The sequence below is a fragment of the Protopterus annectens genome, chromosome 4.part1 (assembly GCF_019279795.1).
Source record: "Protopterus annectens isolate FY-2018-M chromosome 4.part1, PAN1.0, whole genome shotgun sequence".
NCBI classification, from domain to species: domain Eukaryota; kingdom Metazoa; phylum Chordata; order Ceratodontiformes; family Protopteridae; genus Protopterus; species Protopterus annectens.
The window spans coordinates 610038089-610055444 of NC_056734.1; the positions used below are offsets into that span (position 1 = coordinate 610038089).

At 39.9% G+C, this 17356-nt stretch overlaps 1 protein-coding gene across 1 annotated transcript in view; it reads left to right on the forward strand.

Moving 5' to 3' along the window:
• The window catches only part of DNER (delta/notch like EGF repeat containing), a 1500171-nt gene that overhangs the window by 1398613 nt on the left and 84202 nt on the right, over positions 1 to 17356 (forward strand). Inside the window, exon 11 of the mRNA XM_044070411.1 lies at positions 13874 to 14005. Within this exon, the coding sequence (XP_043926346.1) occupies positions 13874 to 14005 (132 nt within the window). The remainder of the gene's footprint in view (positions 1 to 13873; positions 14006 to 17356) is intronic.

Genomic DNA, 17356 nt, shown 5'->3' on the forward strand with positions numbered 1-17356 from the left:
TATAAAATTAGGCATAGCCAAACCTCTCAACTGTCCCTGATTTTGGCTCAAAATGTTGCTCTTCCCCTAATGATCCCTCTGCAAAATAGCAATTTTGGAAGAAAACATGGAGGGTTTATAATTAAGAAATAACTGTAATAATCCGTTAGATTACTTTTATTTCAGAAATGCATGTAGATTATTTTATTTTGTCAGCTGCTCAAGTTAGCTGTACTAATATTAAAGTGTCCCTTCTTTGACAGGTTCCCAGCTGTATTGTGTTGCTATTTTATATTTTTACATCACATTTTTGGTCCATTTTTCATAAAATTGTGGGGTTTTTTTTGGCAAATTAGTGACAAATCATTAAAGACTGAAGTTAGAAAATAATGATAGACATTTGAGTTTCAGATTTCATACCATTCAGAAAATTCATACTAATGCAAGACATATTCTATTATCTTTCTAAGTTTATAAGAATAATATTTAAAAATTGTCCTTATTTTTGGGCCTTTGTCCTACTTCTTTGTATGGCTTTGTCCAGATTTCTTGGTCTGAGGTTGAGAGGTATGACAAATGTGTCAGGGCCATCACAGTCAGCCAGAGACATTTCAAATTGTGGCATACTTGTTGCACCCCACTTCCCCATGTAGTGACTCTGGATGTGTCCAAACAAGGCAAGGAGCAGTTATGCAGTGTAAGTGTGCAGAGTATCCCACCCATCCAAGGTAGACACAAGTACTAGAGTGGTTTTTCATCTGTCCTTGATTTTTACAGAATGGTCTGGTTTCTGTCATATTTTTTGTACTGTTGATTTATGCTTATTACTCAAAGTGCCTGTTGCTCTGTGTTTAAGTAGCAATACTTTAATGACCATCAGGTAAGCTTGGCTGAGATTGCAAGATGCAAGTAAGCTTTAATAAGCATACTGTTAAATAATTGCCAACATTGAAAGCCTTTCTGTTGCCATGTAGAGAATAATTAACTAGATAATGTATAAGCCTTGGGTATTGAAATGCATATGCCAGTATTTGTAATGAAGAACAGGATTACATTATTTTAAGAGTCTCATTACACTTGGAGACTTCCAGTCATCTCTGCAGGCTTTACCCATAAACAGAATGCCAATCGTGTGGTCCATAACCTGTACAGTAATCCTTTTAAGCAATGTATCTTGAGCTTATTTCTTGTTTGCTTTTCATTTTTTACTTTGATCATGTTTTCCCCATGAAACAAGTAGATGTCAGGCAGCAGGTCGTTTTTGGATAAGGAACATTTTTACAAGTGGGGGCATCAGAGATTTCTACTTTCAGCATGTTACTTGGTACTTTAATAAAGCTGAATATAAATTATAATTAGAACTGCAGTGCAAGAAGTGGTTTGAATTGAGTGCTGCTTGTTTTTCTTATACTTGATTTTGACTGGCATTCCATTAATGTATTTAAAAAAAGTAATTTATTTTTTCATGCCTCACAAACTTTTTTGTTTCCATCTAGATATTAAGCTGTCATGCAGCCAATGCATTGAAATATTTTTATTCTTCTACACTTCATTTTGTCTTGATTGGACTCTCATAATGACGGTATGGCATCCAGGGCAGTATATTTAGTTTTTGTGGTTTTGAGCATAGTTCCTCCCCTTTTTAGTTGGCTGCACCCCTTCCCATTGACCCCACCCATTCAGCTGTCTCCTGCAGCCCCCCTTTGATTTGAAGTCACCAGCCGCCACTGCTCCTTGGAGTACATGGTCGGTTACTGATCCTTTCAAGACTGGGCAGGTAAGTCCCCTTCTAGGAAGAACCTTCTATTCCGTCATAAAGAAAAATTTTTTTTTTTAATGCAACTGTTATTTTCACACACAGGTTTTTTTTCTGGGACTGTCATGTTTTTGAAGTGACATTTGCTTATCATTTTCTTGTGTGGACATACTATGTAAAAATCTAGTATTATGTTTTTGTATATGTTTATTATGTGCAGGGCAGAATTTAGCATTTTTGCGACTGTCAGAGAAAATGTTGCATTAGGCTATAAAATGTACAGTCAGAAGGTTCACTGACTCACTAATGCTCCACTACCCGCTTGTGAGTTCTCCATCTCTGCATGAACATGGAGAAGCATTCAGTCTGTGTTGCTCTTACCTGTCCAAAAAATTAAATTTGCTAGGGAGTCTATGAGTGTCCAGCTGTGTTAATCACTAACTCAGTCATTGGTGGCTGACTTTGCTGTGGACAATACTGATTCCTTGTACCATCTATGTTTTACTCCCACTACCTCTGGTGTAGCCCCTCTGGAAGCCACTAATGGCCAGGAGATTGGCACACCCTCTGAACTGTGGGGTTGACTTTAGTGGGCAAGGAAGAACTACTCTTTTCAGGCCCAGGAGAAGGAGCAGTTGAAGGTTTACCATTTAGTCAGGCTAAGGTGACTGATTTCCTGGCCAGTGGGCTAGTTCCTTTCCAGGGAATCTCCTAACAAGAAGAAGCCGAAACCTAAAAATGTTTTCTCTCCTGTCTCTTTATCTATGGGTAAGGAAGATTTTCTGTGAGTTGCTAAGGGATTAAATTCCGCTTTTAATGTGTTAAATCCTGGCTTCTTGCTATCTTCTTATAGAAGAAGAAAAAAATTTCCCTCTCAGTCTGACAATGCTTTACATTCAGATGAGCAAGAATGGGAGTGGAGTATGAGTTTTCAGGTAATTCATCACTGTAGATTCTGACTCTGATGAAAGCATTTTTTTATTTGGTTATTTTTTCCTCCAGGTTTCCCTCTATAACAGTTATTTTTTCTAACTCTGTTAACCAAATGATAAATTTATTTCAATGGGGAACAGAAGGAAATGTCTCTGTCCCAGGAAAAGGTATTATGATTTGTCACAGCTGGAGTTCCTTCAGTCATACGTTGTTCCTTGTATGTTGCTTGCCTTTGAGGTTGTTTTCTTTACAGCTTGCAGAATGCATGACACTCAGCCTCCTGCTCCCAAAAGTCTGATAGGTTATACAAAGTACCTCAGATACACAAATTCTTGTTTTCTAATTGCAAATCAGATCCTGCAGGGATATATATTTACCTGAGGTTTCTACTGTTAAACACATTGTAAATGCTAACCCCATTCCCTGTGACAAGGACAAGAAACCTATTCAGAGAATTGGAAAGAAAATGTATTCCTCTGCTACCTTAATGTTCAGAATTTTCAACTGCCAGGCTCACATATTTAAATTTTTACTAGCTTCTTTTGAGAATATAAGAAGTTAACTGTTAATCTTCCTCCTTCACTGGTTAAAACTTCATTGAGTTATTTAATTGGACTTGCTTTTCATGAACCCAAACACTATTTAAAGTGCGCTCTTATAACTCTGCTGATGCTTTATCCAGGTCCGCTGCTGGTTCAGTTATGAAAAGAGTTGCTCCTCCCAAAATATATTACGGTTGAGATGTTGAATGCCACTGTGGATAAAGATGTGATATTTGAGCCTTTATCTGTAAGGTCTTTAAAAAGATTGATGAGAGAGGAAAATTGATTCAAGGCATCACTTTTTTTCACCTCTCCTTCTCAAAGTACAGTAAAAACTTTCCTTCCTATTCAGGATCCTTTTACAGAATATCAACCAAGCAAGCAATCTTTCAGACAAATAATTTCTTGTTTTCTAATCTCAAATCAGATCCTAAAGTGATATTTTTATCTAAGTCTTCTACTGTTAAACTCATTGTCAGTGTTAATTCCAGTAACCTTAATCTGCTAACGTCTCCAACATATGAACTCACACCCACTGTTTCTCCATCTGTCCTTTCCATTCACTCTTGTATATCTAATATCCACTTCTCCTGTTATGAGTTCAACTATTGCAGCTTTTACTGTTTTATACTTTCTACTCTATTCACTGCCAAAATCTTCCTCCACAGTTATATATAATATGTCTGGGCCAGACATACTTCACCTATAACACCTGTATTATGCATTTTATACTCCTGATCCTAGTTGTTTTTCAATTTTCTGATAAATATGTGTATATTGTTTTCATCTATGTTATGTCACATAATTATATCTTACTGTCTTACTACTGTTACTCATTTGTCACCTGGGCTGACACTGCAAATGGTCAAATTTGATCACTGCTCTTGCCAGTAAACAAAACTAACTAAATAAACAAATAAATACATCTCACCAAATCTCTAACAGTTAAAATTTCAAGTAGCCTCTCAAGGAGACTCAAAGAAAAAATAGGGAGATTCCCAGAATCAAGGACAGTCCAAAAGGTGTGAATAACTACTTGCCTGTGCTACCCTCTCCCTCTTCCAACTTTGGGAATGCCTCAAAATCAGTTTCACATTCTAGGTCTCTATTTTCCACAGTGGCATCACATTGCCTCATAAAAGTGAGTTCTGAACCTTATGCAACAGGATTACAGACAGTAATGGAAATTGCTTCCCATTTTCATGAGATTCCTCTTCATTCTGCAAACCAGATGTCCCTGTTGCCTTCTAATTTAGAGCAAATGTTGGCTCTGGGAATGATAGAACTTGCACCCTTAGCTCATACACTCATAAATAAGTGCTAGGCTTATGAGCCATTTTAAGCCTAGTAAATTTCCCTTGTAACACTGAGAATTATAACCTTGTACCTTGTTTATGAGAGGTATACACCTTAACCAATTTGCCAACCCCCAAACCCCTTGCCTAGTGTTGGTGGGTAGAGAAGGGAAGTAGACTTATTTGTGTGGGGTCAAGGTAAAGGTATAGTGTATATAGAGCTGTCTACAGTTTTCAGAAAGGGGGTAAGGAGAGTGGTAGTGTTAGATGGTGATGATATGAGTGAGAGAGAGAGAAAGAGTGATAGAGGTGTGGGTGGTGTAGAGGTTGCTTTAGGTTGGAGAGTAAGGACTGTATAGTTAAGGGTTTTTAAAGTTGAGATTTGGAGGGGGTTGTAGAGAAAGCAAAGAGAAGGATGGTGAAATAATTCAATAAATTATTCTGGTTGTGGAGATGGGGTGTCCTAGTGAGAGATAGTAGTGAAATATTGGCTGTTTGAAAAAGAAAAGTGCCTATTTTAGAAGTTATAAGGTAGAGAAGTATCTAATTAGTAAGTATGGTCTAGCCAGCAGTGGTACATGAGCAGGTCCATGAGTCTGTGAGGTATTTTCTCCGTTGTACAGTATAGCTATGTTTGGTAACATTCAGAAGCATTTTATCACTTGCCTTGAGGGTATGAGTTGTAGCAACACATAGTATGACATTTTTTTTAGGATATCACAGTTATGTGGTTTGTATATAAATGTATTAGATATGAGTAGTTAGGATAATATAGTGTTCAAGTTGGAGCCAGTTTAGCTGCTTTAGGGCTCAACAGTGGTGGGTTTGATATTATACCATGACCCCCCATTAATATTCCAAAACGTGCACGCTGATTGGCCAGCGTGCACGTTGTAAATCAACTTATACTAATGGAAAAAGGTCCGGTCGCCGGGACTTTTTCCATTAGTATAAGTCTCTTTTAAAACACTGTCTCGCTATGTAAAAGAGTTTAACATAGCGACACAGGTTTAAAAAAAGCAACGGAGATCTCCGTTGCTTTTTTTAAAGCTGTCTCGCTATGTTAAACTCCTTTAACACAGCGACACAGTGTGTAAAAAGCAACGGAGATCTTGCTTTCTCTATTGCTTTTTTTTTAAACCTGTCTCGCTATGTTAAATGGGTTTAACATAGCGAGACAGCTTTAAAATAAGCAACGGAGATCTCCGTTGCTTATTTTAAAGCTGTCTTGCTATGTTAAACCCATTTAACATAGCGAGACAGGTTTAAAAAAAAAAAAACAACAGAGAAAGCAAGATCTCCGTTGCTTTTTACTGTTTCACTATGTTAAATGGGTTTAACATAGCAAGACAGCTTTAAAATAAGCAACGGACATCTCCGTTGCTTATTTTAAAGCTGTCTCACTATGTTAAACCCATTTAACATAGCAAAACAGTAAAAAGCAACGGAGATCTTGCTTTCTCCGTTGCTTTTGGCCACAGCTCTGATGTACTGCGTAGGCATGCACAGTACATCAGAACTGCCGCGGATACCAGACAGCTGCGGAAGGGCAGCAAAGAGGCATTATACAATGCCATTATTTAAGAAAAGTAATTATTTCTTTTCTTAAATAACGTCATAGTATAATAGCAATAACCCACTTCTGGGTGTGGGTAATGCGGGATTTACCCACGGTTGTCTTTGTTTGGTCGCCCTCGGGACCAAACCACGCCAACCGTGGGTAAATCCCGCATTACCCACACCCAGGCATGGGTTATTGCTATAATGTTGATCAGTGGTGAATTTAGTCACTTTGTTATAACATTGTGGAAGGACAAATGCCTGAGTTGAGGGCAAGTTTATGAGAATGACAACTACTGTACATAGAGAAGAGTAGGGATTAAATAGTCTGAGGCAATAGTTTTCTCTGACATTGTCAGTAAGGTGTGGTTTGATTCTATAAAGGGCACCAATATTTTGATGAGTTTTTTTGTTTGTTTGTTTTTTGTTTTATTTTGATGAATTGATGTACTTGGTAATTAAATTTTAGATTTTTGTAATGGTAATAACAGAGTTTTATGTGAGTAACAGTGGCATCTTTAAAGATATTCAATCTCACTAAAGGCTCTGTACCAGTGATATAAAATTCCTGGCTTTTAAGAACTAGTGGGTTGAAGTTCATGGAGGTATAAAACTCACAGGTGAGAGGGATAATCAGTCAGGGTCTGAGTCCTGAGGAGACTGTTGGGAGTAAGTGGATGGCATATGTATAAAATGAGTATAGCAAAGGAAATAAACTGAAAAAACAAATACGTTCATGAAGGCTGAGCAGACAAACAGTTTGAAATGGACAAATAAGAGTAAGAGCTCAAATGTGCATGTATGGTTCCATGTGCAGATATTTATATTAGAGATTTATCTAGGGAGGACAGCCAAAGTAAAACATTTGGTGGTGATATATGAGGGGGATGCATATGGCAAAAGTACAGCAATATAACAGATGTTGAAAGCTTCTTGTTGAAGATGAGGCAGCATAGTCAGGAGACCCCCTAAAGAATTGGTAGAAGTGAGGCATAACGAAGCACCATGGAGAGAAGTTGCTGTGAAAAGGACAAGGTGTGTCTAGTTAAAGGGTACCACTCTGGGTAATTAGAAACAAAGAAGGGCATCTGAGAACAAGCAAGTACTCAGTGGAAAAGGGAAGAAAATATTGCTTATGATCCCACAGCCTAAGTTGAAAATGAATACACCACAGGCTAGATGCTGCACTTCAATCAGTGCTGAGAAAAAGGCACTCCACTGAGTGGCTCAGATGAAGTAGAAAACAGAGCCAATTAGCGTGTAAGAAAGATGGCCAAATTAGAGTTAAGGGAATATCTTGATACTACATTTACTTCTCTGGTGGGGTCCATGCCTTATGCTGATGTAAAATGGTGATTTTTAATCAGTATCCTGGTAATAGACGGGTGAAGGTAGAATGCTAGTGCGAATTGATGAAAAGAGATAGGCTTTCTCAATTACCATTACTGACTGGCTGGATGTTGGGAAAGGTGCTTAATGATGTTCATTGTGCATGCAGCTGCAGTCATCACACTTGGGTTATCCTGCCGTCAGGCGGGTCCTCGGTCGGCCGAATTCCAAAGTCTAGGTCCGGCGTCGGTTGTCATCGCTTCTTTCCTGACGTCAGTGCGGCAGGGGTATAAAAGAGGCAGCCAACGCCATTTTCTTCAGTCTTTCTTGCCGCGCGGTGCCCGAAGCAGAAGCAGTTCGCAAGTGCCGGTCGGCCAGCTCTTGAGATTTACGAATCGTAATTCAGCCGACGTCTTCTTTAAAGCTAAGTACCCCATTGGGGAAACTTTTCTTGCCTCAGACCAATGTCAGACAAAGTTAATAATTGCATTTCTTGTGGGAAGCAAATACCGCATAAGGATTTTCACTCTTTCTGTATACCTTGCTTAGGGCCAGACCACGATGTCTCGGCCTGCCGTTTTTGTGCTAGGTTCAGCAAGCGCACTATTAAGCGCCGGGCGGAGTTCGCCCTTCATTATTTTGGCAAAAAATTTAATTATATCATGTCGTCGGATACACCGACGCCAGTTTTAGGCAAAAGACGCAAAGATAAGGACTGACATCCAAGGCCTGCACTGAGTACTGAGACCACGCTTAGGCCGACTACCGGTTCTCAGCGAGGCGCCTATGCAGCCCCTGACTACCGATGAAACTATTTTACCGGTGACTTCAGTACCCGAGGTCGCAGGTTCCTCGGTCTCCATTCCCACTGCAGATACCGACGCCACTCTTGGCGGGGAAACCGAAAATTTAGCGAGGCCTGCCATTTCTGAAGGCGTCTTCAGGCCTACCACCTTCTCTATTAAATCCTTCACTAAATCTAAAGCTGCAATGAAAACTAAAAAACAGGGTCCTCAGACCTCCTCTCAAGGCCCCATGCCTAAAAAACAGATGCTTAAAATGGCTGAGGATTTGATAACTCTCATCAGGGGTTCTCAACCCCCCCCAGACAAAAGACCCAGGTTGGAGGAAGACTACCCTTCCTCAGACCAGGCTTCTATTACCTCAGACCATTCTGAGGACCAGGATTACGCCTATTCCCCTTTTGAAGACTCTGATGCTGAGGAGTCTATTCCCTCGGTCTCCCCCCCTGAGGACTACTCTTTTGGGGAAACCCTGCATACATTGAGAGAGCACTTCCACTGGGAAGGCCAAGATTTCTCACATTCCAAGAAAAGGCTCAGGGAATTACCACTGCTTCCCCAGCATAGGCCCCTGGCTATTCCTCCTGTCTTAGATATTTTGGATGATGTGTACGCAGAAGCCAGTCTTAATCCAGATTCTTTACCTCCAGCCCCTGTTAAACCAGACAGATATTACTGGGTTCCTGATTCTCACCAGTTCCTTTATAAAAGCCATACTGCTGACCCAGAAACTATTTCACAGGGTCCCAAGGGGATTAAGGCCTCTACTGCTAAAAACCCTTTACCTTCAGAGAGAGATTCCAGAGCATTAGAAAGGTGGGGGAAAAAGGTATACACCTCGGCCACTTTAACCATGAGGGCATTAAACTGTCAGTTCCATATGTTAAAGTACCAACAGTTTTGTTATCTCAGCTGAAAAGCAAAATGACACAACCAGAACAACCAGACTTGAAGGAGTTGCAGGATTTGTTGCATGGAGCAGAGCAAGTGGGTAAACATACCTTGCAGTGTGGTTTTGATGCTTTAGAGGCCTCATGTAGAGCTGCTGTCACGGGTTCTGTCATACGTAGACATGCTTGGCTCAAAGAGCAAACCTTACCAGATTATGTCAAAGCAAAGTTATTAGATGCGCCACTTCAAAAAGATGTATTGTTCGGTGTTAAAGCTGAGGAGGTACTAAAGAAAATGGAGGAAAAGGCGAAATCTATGCAAACAGTTAAAGATTTCTTGCAGGTGCAACCTCCACGCTTCAGCAGAAACTGGCCTTCAAAAAATTGGTCCTTTCCAGCCACGGACAGACCCCAAAGGGGCAGATACAGACGCCCAAGGGGAAGAGGACAACCTCAAGGATCTTACAGAGCTAGACAGTGGCAAGCACCAACCCCAAGAGGTGGAGAAGATAGACCACAGTCATTTAAAAAACAGACACAATGACTTCCCCTATGCCTGCCAAACAAATCTATAATGGCAGCACCTTTGGGTGGAAAACTGGCCTTATTTTCAAAAAACTGGCACATTGTTACAAAAGACAAATGGATTCTGGATATTATAGACAGAGGCTACAGGTTCCACTTTCACACCCTTCCAAAAATGAGAGGCATGCCAAACCTGCCACAAAATCAAAGGGCAGAGGCACAAAGACAAATTTCCGCTCTCATGGATATGAAAGCAATTCAAGAGGTACCTGCAAAAGAACAAGGTCAAGGCTTTTATTCAAGACTATTTCTGGTACCAAGGAAGGACAAAGATTGGAGACCCATCTTAGACCTATCTATTCTAAACACATATCTAGAGGTACCAAAATTCAAGATGCTCACATTACAGCAGCTTCTTCCCATGCTGGGCAAGGAGTCTTGGCTGGTAACGTTGGACCTCAAGGAGGCATACCTGCATGTCCCTATCAGACAAGATTGCAGAAGATACCTCAGATTTCTTGCAGGTTCAACCCATTACCAATTCTCTGCATTGCCCTTTGGTTTATCTACTGCACCCAGAGTGTTTACGAAATGCCTGGCATCAGTAATTGCCTTCTGCAGACAACAAGGAATACAAATCTACCCATATCTGGACGACTGCCTGATCCAAGCGGACAGCAAGGATATTCTTTTGCAGCATCTGGCATTTGTAATAAAACTATTAAACTACCTGGGTTACACAGTGAACAAAAAGAAATCAAAACTAATACCTTCTCAACAGATAATTTTCCTGGGTGCCAGCTTAAATACAACAACCCAGATGGCCTACCTCACGCCAGACAAACAAGGGCAACTGTCTCAATACTTCAACAAAATGGCAACTTTAACCAGACTAACTGCAAGGAAAGCCCTGCAGGCTCTGGGGTTCATGGCATCTTGCATCCTACTAATACCATGTGCAAAGCTGCATATGAGGAAACTACAATGGTACCTAAAAAACTTATGGTCTCAACACAGCCACAGCTTGGAAACAATTATACCACTCATTCCATGCCTTCAAAAGGAATTTTTGTGGTGGGCTCAAGCATGCCAAAGAAACACAGGTCTCCCTTTCTGTTTACCTCAAGCAACTCAATTCATCACAACAGATGCCTCAGACTACGCCTGGGGAGCACACATGGCAGATCAGTGCATTCAGGGAAAATGGTCCCAAAGAGAGAAGCACCTACACATCAACCAAAAGGAGATGCTAGCCATGCAAAATCCTCTTATGACCTTCAAAGACCTACTGCATCCAGGCCAGCTATTAATAAGGACAGACAACACCACAGTCATGTGGTACATAAACAAATGAGGGGGACTCATTCATACCCCCTGTGCAGGCAAGCTATGACCTTGTGGAACACAGCACTGGAATTACAAATTCAACCTCAGGCACAATTCCTGCCAGGGAAGGAAAACACACTGACAGACAACTTAAGCAGAAATATGACAGACCCACACGAATGGAAGTTGCATCCTCAAGTCTTCTCAAAGATAACTCAGGCATGGGGACAGCCAGACATAGATCTATTTGCTACCCACAGAAATTAACAGTTGGAGAAATTCTGTTCAAGGACCTATCATCCACAGGCCTGGAAAGTGGACGCACTCTCTTTCAATTGGACAACATTGACAGTCCATGCCTTCCCGCCTCTACCTCTACTGACCAAAGTTCTACTAAAAACCAGAGCAGAGAGGCCACAAATGATTCTCATTGCTCCAGACTGGCCACAACAGCACTGGTATCCTCTCCTAAAGAGCCTGTCACACTCACCACCATGGATCCTACCTCTAGTTCCTCTTCTGTTGTCCCAACACAACTACAAAACCCTTCACAGCCAGCTCAAAACCTTAAATCTAGCTGCATGGAGAATACCTTAATTTCCCATCAGACTCTCCTCTCCAAGGAGGTGCAGGATGTCATCTTGGAGGCCAGGAGACCCTCTACTAGAAAAATCGACTCCGCCAAATGGAAACGATTTTGTTCCTGGAATCAAGAAAAGGGCCAGAATCCTTGGGTAATAAATATTCCTCAAATTTTACAGTACCTAGCTGAGATGTTAAACAGTGGCCTTTCCTTCTCTTCCATCAAGATCCACGCATCAGCCATTTCTGCACAATACAATACAGATCCTCCTTTATTCTCCCATCCTCTATTAAGGCAGTTCCTCAGAGGGGCAAAAAATATAAAACCCCCACGGAAACCAACAGCCCCAGCTTGGGACCTCAACTTCGTATTGGAAAAGCTGACCCTGCCTCCTTTTGAGCTGGCTTCTTCAACAGAGCTACAATACTTGTCATGGAAAACAGCCTTCCTTCTGGCTATTACCTCAGCACGCAGGGTTTTGGAGCTACAGGCCCTCATGGCTGTGCAACCATTCATCATTTTCCATCAGGACAGGGTTTCCTTACGAACCAACCCTACCTTCATGCCAAAGGTAGTATCCAGTGTAGCTCTGAATCAGACTATTCATTTACCTACCTTTTATCCAAATCCACAGAACAAAGGAGAGAGGCTACTACATTCCTTGGACATTCACAGGCAACTTCGTTATTACTTGGACAGAACAAAGTCATTCAGGAAATCTGAGCAGCTCTTTGTGTCCTATGCTACAGGTGCTCAAGGAAAGGCTATTTCCAAACAGACTATTTCAAAATGGATAGCCCACTGCATATGCTTTTGTTATTCATTTAATGGAAAAGCAGTCCCTGTATACATCAGATCCCACTCCACCAGGGCTACAGCTACCTCTGCAGCTTTCCTCAGGGGGCTCCCTACCAAGGACATTTTGGAAGCAAGCTACTTGGAGTTCAGTGCACACTTTCTCCAAGCACTACCACCTTCCACTATACTCAAAATCTAGAGCGGGCTTTGCCACAGCAGTCCTGCAGGGCATTCTAGCCCCTCCTAATTCCGCTTAGTACCTGCCACCCTTACTTAGCTTTGGGATTCTACCCAAGTGTGATGACTCAGCTGTATGCACGATGAACATAGTACAGTTTTGTACCTAACATAAATGTAGATGTTCGAGTGCTCATACAGCTGCAGTCCAGGTTACCCTCCCTCCATCCCCTCTTAGGACAGGGCTTTTGTCTAACACCTTTAACATACAACCTATTTGGGGTATTCCTTTATGTTGTATTTGCTTGCAACTACTGGTTTGATTTATCTACTGTGTATGTTTGCATAATATCATGTTTCGCCTTCCTTTCTGGGGGCACCTGACATCTGGGGCAAGAAAAACTGAAGAAAATGGCATCGGCTGCCTCTTTTATACCCCTGCCGCACTGACGTCAGGGAAGAATCGACGACAACCGACGCCGGACCTAGACTTTGGAATTCGGCCGACCGAGGACCCGCCTGACGGCGGGATAACCCAAGTGTGATGACTGCAGCTGTATGAGCACTCGAACATCTACATTTATTGTAGGTACAAAACTGTACTTTTATTATGCCCTATGTGGATGTGGGAATGTGATCATTATAAGGCCAGACTAGAGACAGAGACTGGCTCTGTGAATTGCTACTTAAAATGTAGGTTATAAAGTGAAAATAAAGAAAGGCATTTGATAAAAAATACAAAGTGGATGTGAAGGGACATGTTTATATATATATATATATATATATATATATATATATATATATATATATATATATATGTGTGTGTGTGTGTGTGTGTGAGAGAGATGTTAGAGCAGCCAGCCAAACAATATAATTTCTGGAATGCTGGAATGTGGAAAAAAAAAGTACCTGGAAAAAAAAAAACATCCTTGGCAGAACATAATGACTCCATACAGATAATGACCAGAGGCTGGTATTGAACTATAGACTAGGGAGCATAGAGGCAGAAATTTTAAATACTGAACAAAGATTTGTGCAGATTGTTGATGCTTTGACTGTCTGATAATTTTCGTATCAATATAGGTCATATAGCAGTACAGTATAATACTATACAGACAGAACAGGCAAAAGAAAGGATCATATTCCATGAATGAGAACTTGCAGTGCATCTAATTAACAGCATTTCTTCTGAAAAGTGTAGACCTATATTTGTGCATACATGAAGATTTATATCACATAACTGATACTTTGATGGCTGCTTTGACTTTCATAACTCTCTGCTAATACATTAGTCTATGAATAGTACTGAATAAATATGTCATGTTACATTTATCGACACAGGTATAGCCTATTCTGCTGTGTTTTGTTTCTTGATAGGTGAAGAATGTGAAATAGATATTGATGAATGTGACAGCAATCCCTGCCATCATGGTGGAACCTGCGTTGACCAGCCAAATGGCTATGCTTGCCACTGTTTACATGGTTGGGTTGGAACAAATTGTGAAATCCGTAAGTATCACATTATTACTTACTGCTGCATAACGCAATTTTCTTCCAAAATGGTGGAAATGTTAGTATTGCATGCATCTGTCTGCCTGTCTGCATGCACTTTTGTGTGTGTTTGTCTGTTTGCACGTGTGTGTGTGTGTGTGTGTGTGTGTGTGTGTGTGTGTGTGTGTGTGTGTGTGTGTGTGTGTGTGTGTGTGTGTGTGTATGAAGTAGGGTGCAGAAAAAGAATTCAGTCAAAGGAATGTTACATTTATACTGAATGTACTGATTACTTGTTACAATTACTATTGTTATAGCAGGAGTTCAGGACAGCAATTCAGCCATGTGGTGGGATATACAAAATTCTTGATCTTTATGGCTCCTATACTTTTTCTAAACAGATATACTGGCCAAAGTATGAAGTACTTAATTTCTACTATTGTGACTGTTAAATGATTTAGATAATTTTGGCATCTCACTTAGAAGATCATACAGGGGATTGCTTTATCAAGTGTGCACATGAAAAAATCGGACTTATAAAAAAAATCTGACAGCAAGTGATGCATTTTCAATTTTGTTCTGTAAAATTATTGTAAATATATTAAAAAAATTATAAAGTAAATTATATGTAAAATTATTCTAAAGTTAAGTGAACATTCTTTTAATGTACTGTCATGAGATGAAACAATCTACCTGATGTGCTTTGCTTATACTTAAAACGTAATAGAAATGTCCTATTAAATTCACCAAATTCACCACACTGCTGTACTGGTTATTCTTTGTCTTTCCTGGTAATTATTCTGGTTCAGAAATGTTATGATGCCATACCACAACTGTAAAATAAGATTAATGTCTCCTACAGATCGGTGAAGAGAATCCTCCCATTCCCATCTGCTTCTACCATTTAAGTAATTGTAAGGACTCTTCACTGAAGCAGGTGAAGATCAGTTGATTAGGGTCTGAAGTGAGCACCAGCTCCTAATTTCGGCTAAGCAGGGTACTCTCCAAAATGCCTGAATATTCAGCTATAGTAGTAAGTTGTTTACAGTTAAAAGTAGTGTAAAACAATGGGCTATGCAATGTTTAGTAGCTGAAGTAGAGATGCAGACTTAGGACTGAGTGAATACCAGGCCTTACCATATGTCATTAACATCCTCTGAGTAACTAACAGCACCTCATTGGTCAGAGCCAGCCATGTGATCATGCTAACTATTATAATAGTATCCAATTGATGGCTGTAATTTATAACATTTTAAATGCAGAGTACACACATGTCCATTGTGTAATATTGCTAAAAACCTGGGTATGGCTAGATGTTGCACATATTTACTTCTGGTATGTTTAAGTATGTCTTCATTTCGTAACAGTCCTATATGCAGCAATACACTAACAACAGCAATCAAGCCTGTACCACCTTACCTTTTAAAATAACTTTTAGTAAACTAAAACTATTTTCATGATGCTTGTTTCAATACAACAAGCAATCACCTTCGTTTTTCATCTTGCTTTCTGTACATCTTTGGCAGGAGAGTTTAAGGACAAGATTTTCAGTATAGAACAAATTGTCTCTAATGACAGCTTACATCTTAGGCGTTTCATGTTTAAATTTGACATGAATAGAGTGTTGACTGTATGTTTTTCTAACTCTGAAGTGTCATATATGAAGACATCTAATTTAAGGAAATATTGCTAATGTAATTTGCTTTATAACGTTTAGCTATGATTACGCTGAGCTGTATTTAAAATGACAGTTTGGTAGCACATCCTAAACTGTCTTTTGTGTGGTTGTACCTATTTGTAAAGATCATGCTTTTGTCTTTTATAATCAAATAGATACAATGCATGTGGATGTACATAACATATACATATGTGCATGCTTTTACAATGCATGTGGATGTACATAACATATACATATGTGCATGCTTTTACAATGCATGTGGATGTACATAACATATACATATGTGCATGCTTTTACAATGCATGTGGATGTACATAACATATACATATGTGCATGCTTTTACAATGCATGTGGATGTACATAACATATACATATGTGCATGCTTTTACAATGCATGTGGATGTACATAACATATACATATGTGCATGCTTTTACAATGCATGTGGATGTACATAACATATACATATGTGCATGCTTTTACAATGCATGTGGATGTACATAACATATACATATGTGCATGCTTTTACAATGCATGTGGATGTACATAACATATACATATGTGCATGCTTTTACAATGCATGTGGATGTACATAACATATACATATGTGCATGCTTTTACAATGCATGTGGATGTACATAACATATACATATGTGCATGCTTTTACAATGCATGTGGATGTACATAACATATACATATGTGCATGCTTTTACAATGCATGTGGATGTACATAACATATACATATGTGCATGCTTTTACAATGCATGTGGATGTACATAACATATACATATGTGCATGCTTTTACAATGCATGTGGATGTACATAACATATACATATGTGCATGCTTATATTTTTATTTGTCTGCATGCATTTACTTCCCAATGCCTAAGCAGAGAATCACAAAAGTAAATGTGCCAAAAGAATCTTGCCAAATGAAAGTGGCAATAGGGCTATTACGGAAGGTAAAAGGATACACAAAATGTTGATGTTTTTGCTTATCAGGCAACACCACTGCTTCGCAAGTATGGGTACCTCTTTCTGCAACACCTTTCCTGTGGTTATTTTCTTAATTAAAAGTCGCACTGCTTTAGGGGAGGACTGATATACACATACATACATACATACATACATACATGCATATATACATTTATTCATTCATTCAGCAGTCTTCCTAAGCAACCAGGATTGCCTAGACTGCTTGTTGTCAAAGCTGTGCCTCAGCAAGCCCAAAGGCACTCAGAAAAAGCAACACCTAACCCCATACATACTGTCACTGTCAATGGAACCCCAGACCCTAAGCCCCTAAGACAAGCAAACAGACTTCCCAGGACTCTCGTCATAGGTGAGTCCGTTGTAAGTAATCAGGCAGAAAATGGAGAAGATAATGGTTAGTTGTTTATCTGGAGCCAGGAGTCATCAAACCATGCATGCACTCAAATCATTACACCACACTTACCAGTATGATTCCATCATAGCAACCCAACTAAACTTTAAGGTGTTACTGCACAATGCCAGGAGCCTAAAAAAAAAGAAAAACTATACTCCCTCCAAGCACTCATTACACTCAAGATTATAGACATCTGTACAGTTGCCAATACATGGTTTAAAATAGCAGAGAGTACACTGGAGGTGCAAGGTTTCAGTGCCTTCCACACTTTTAGACAAGCAGCTGTATAGACAAGACCTAAAGCTGGAG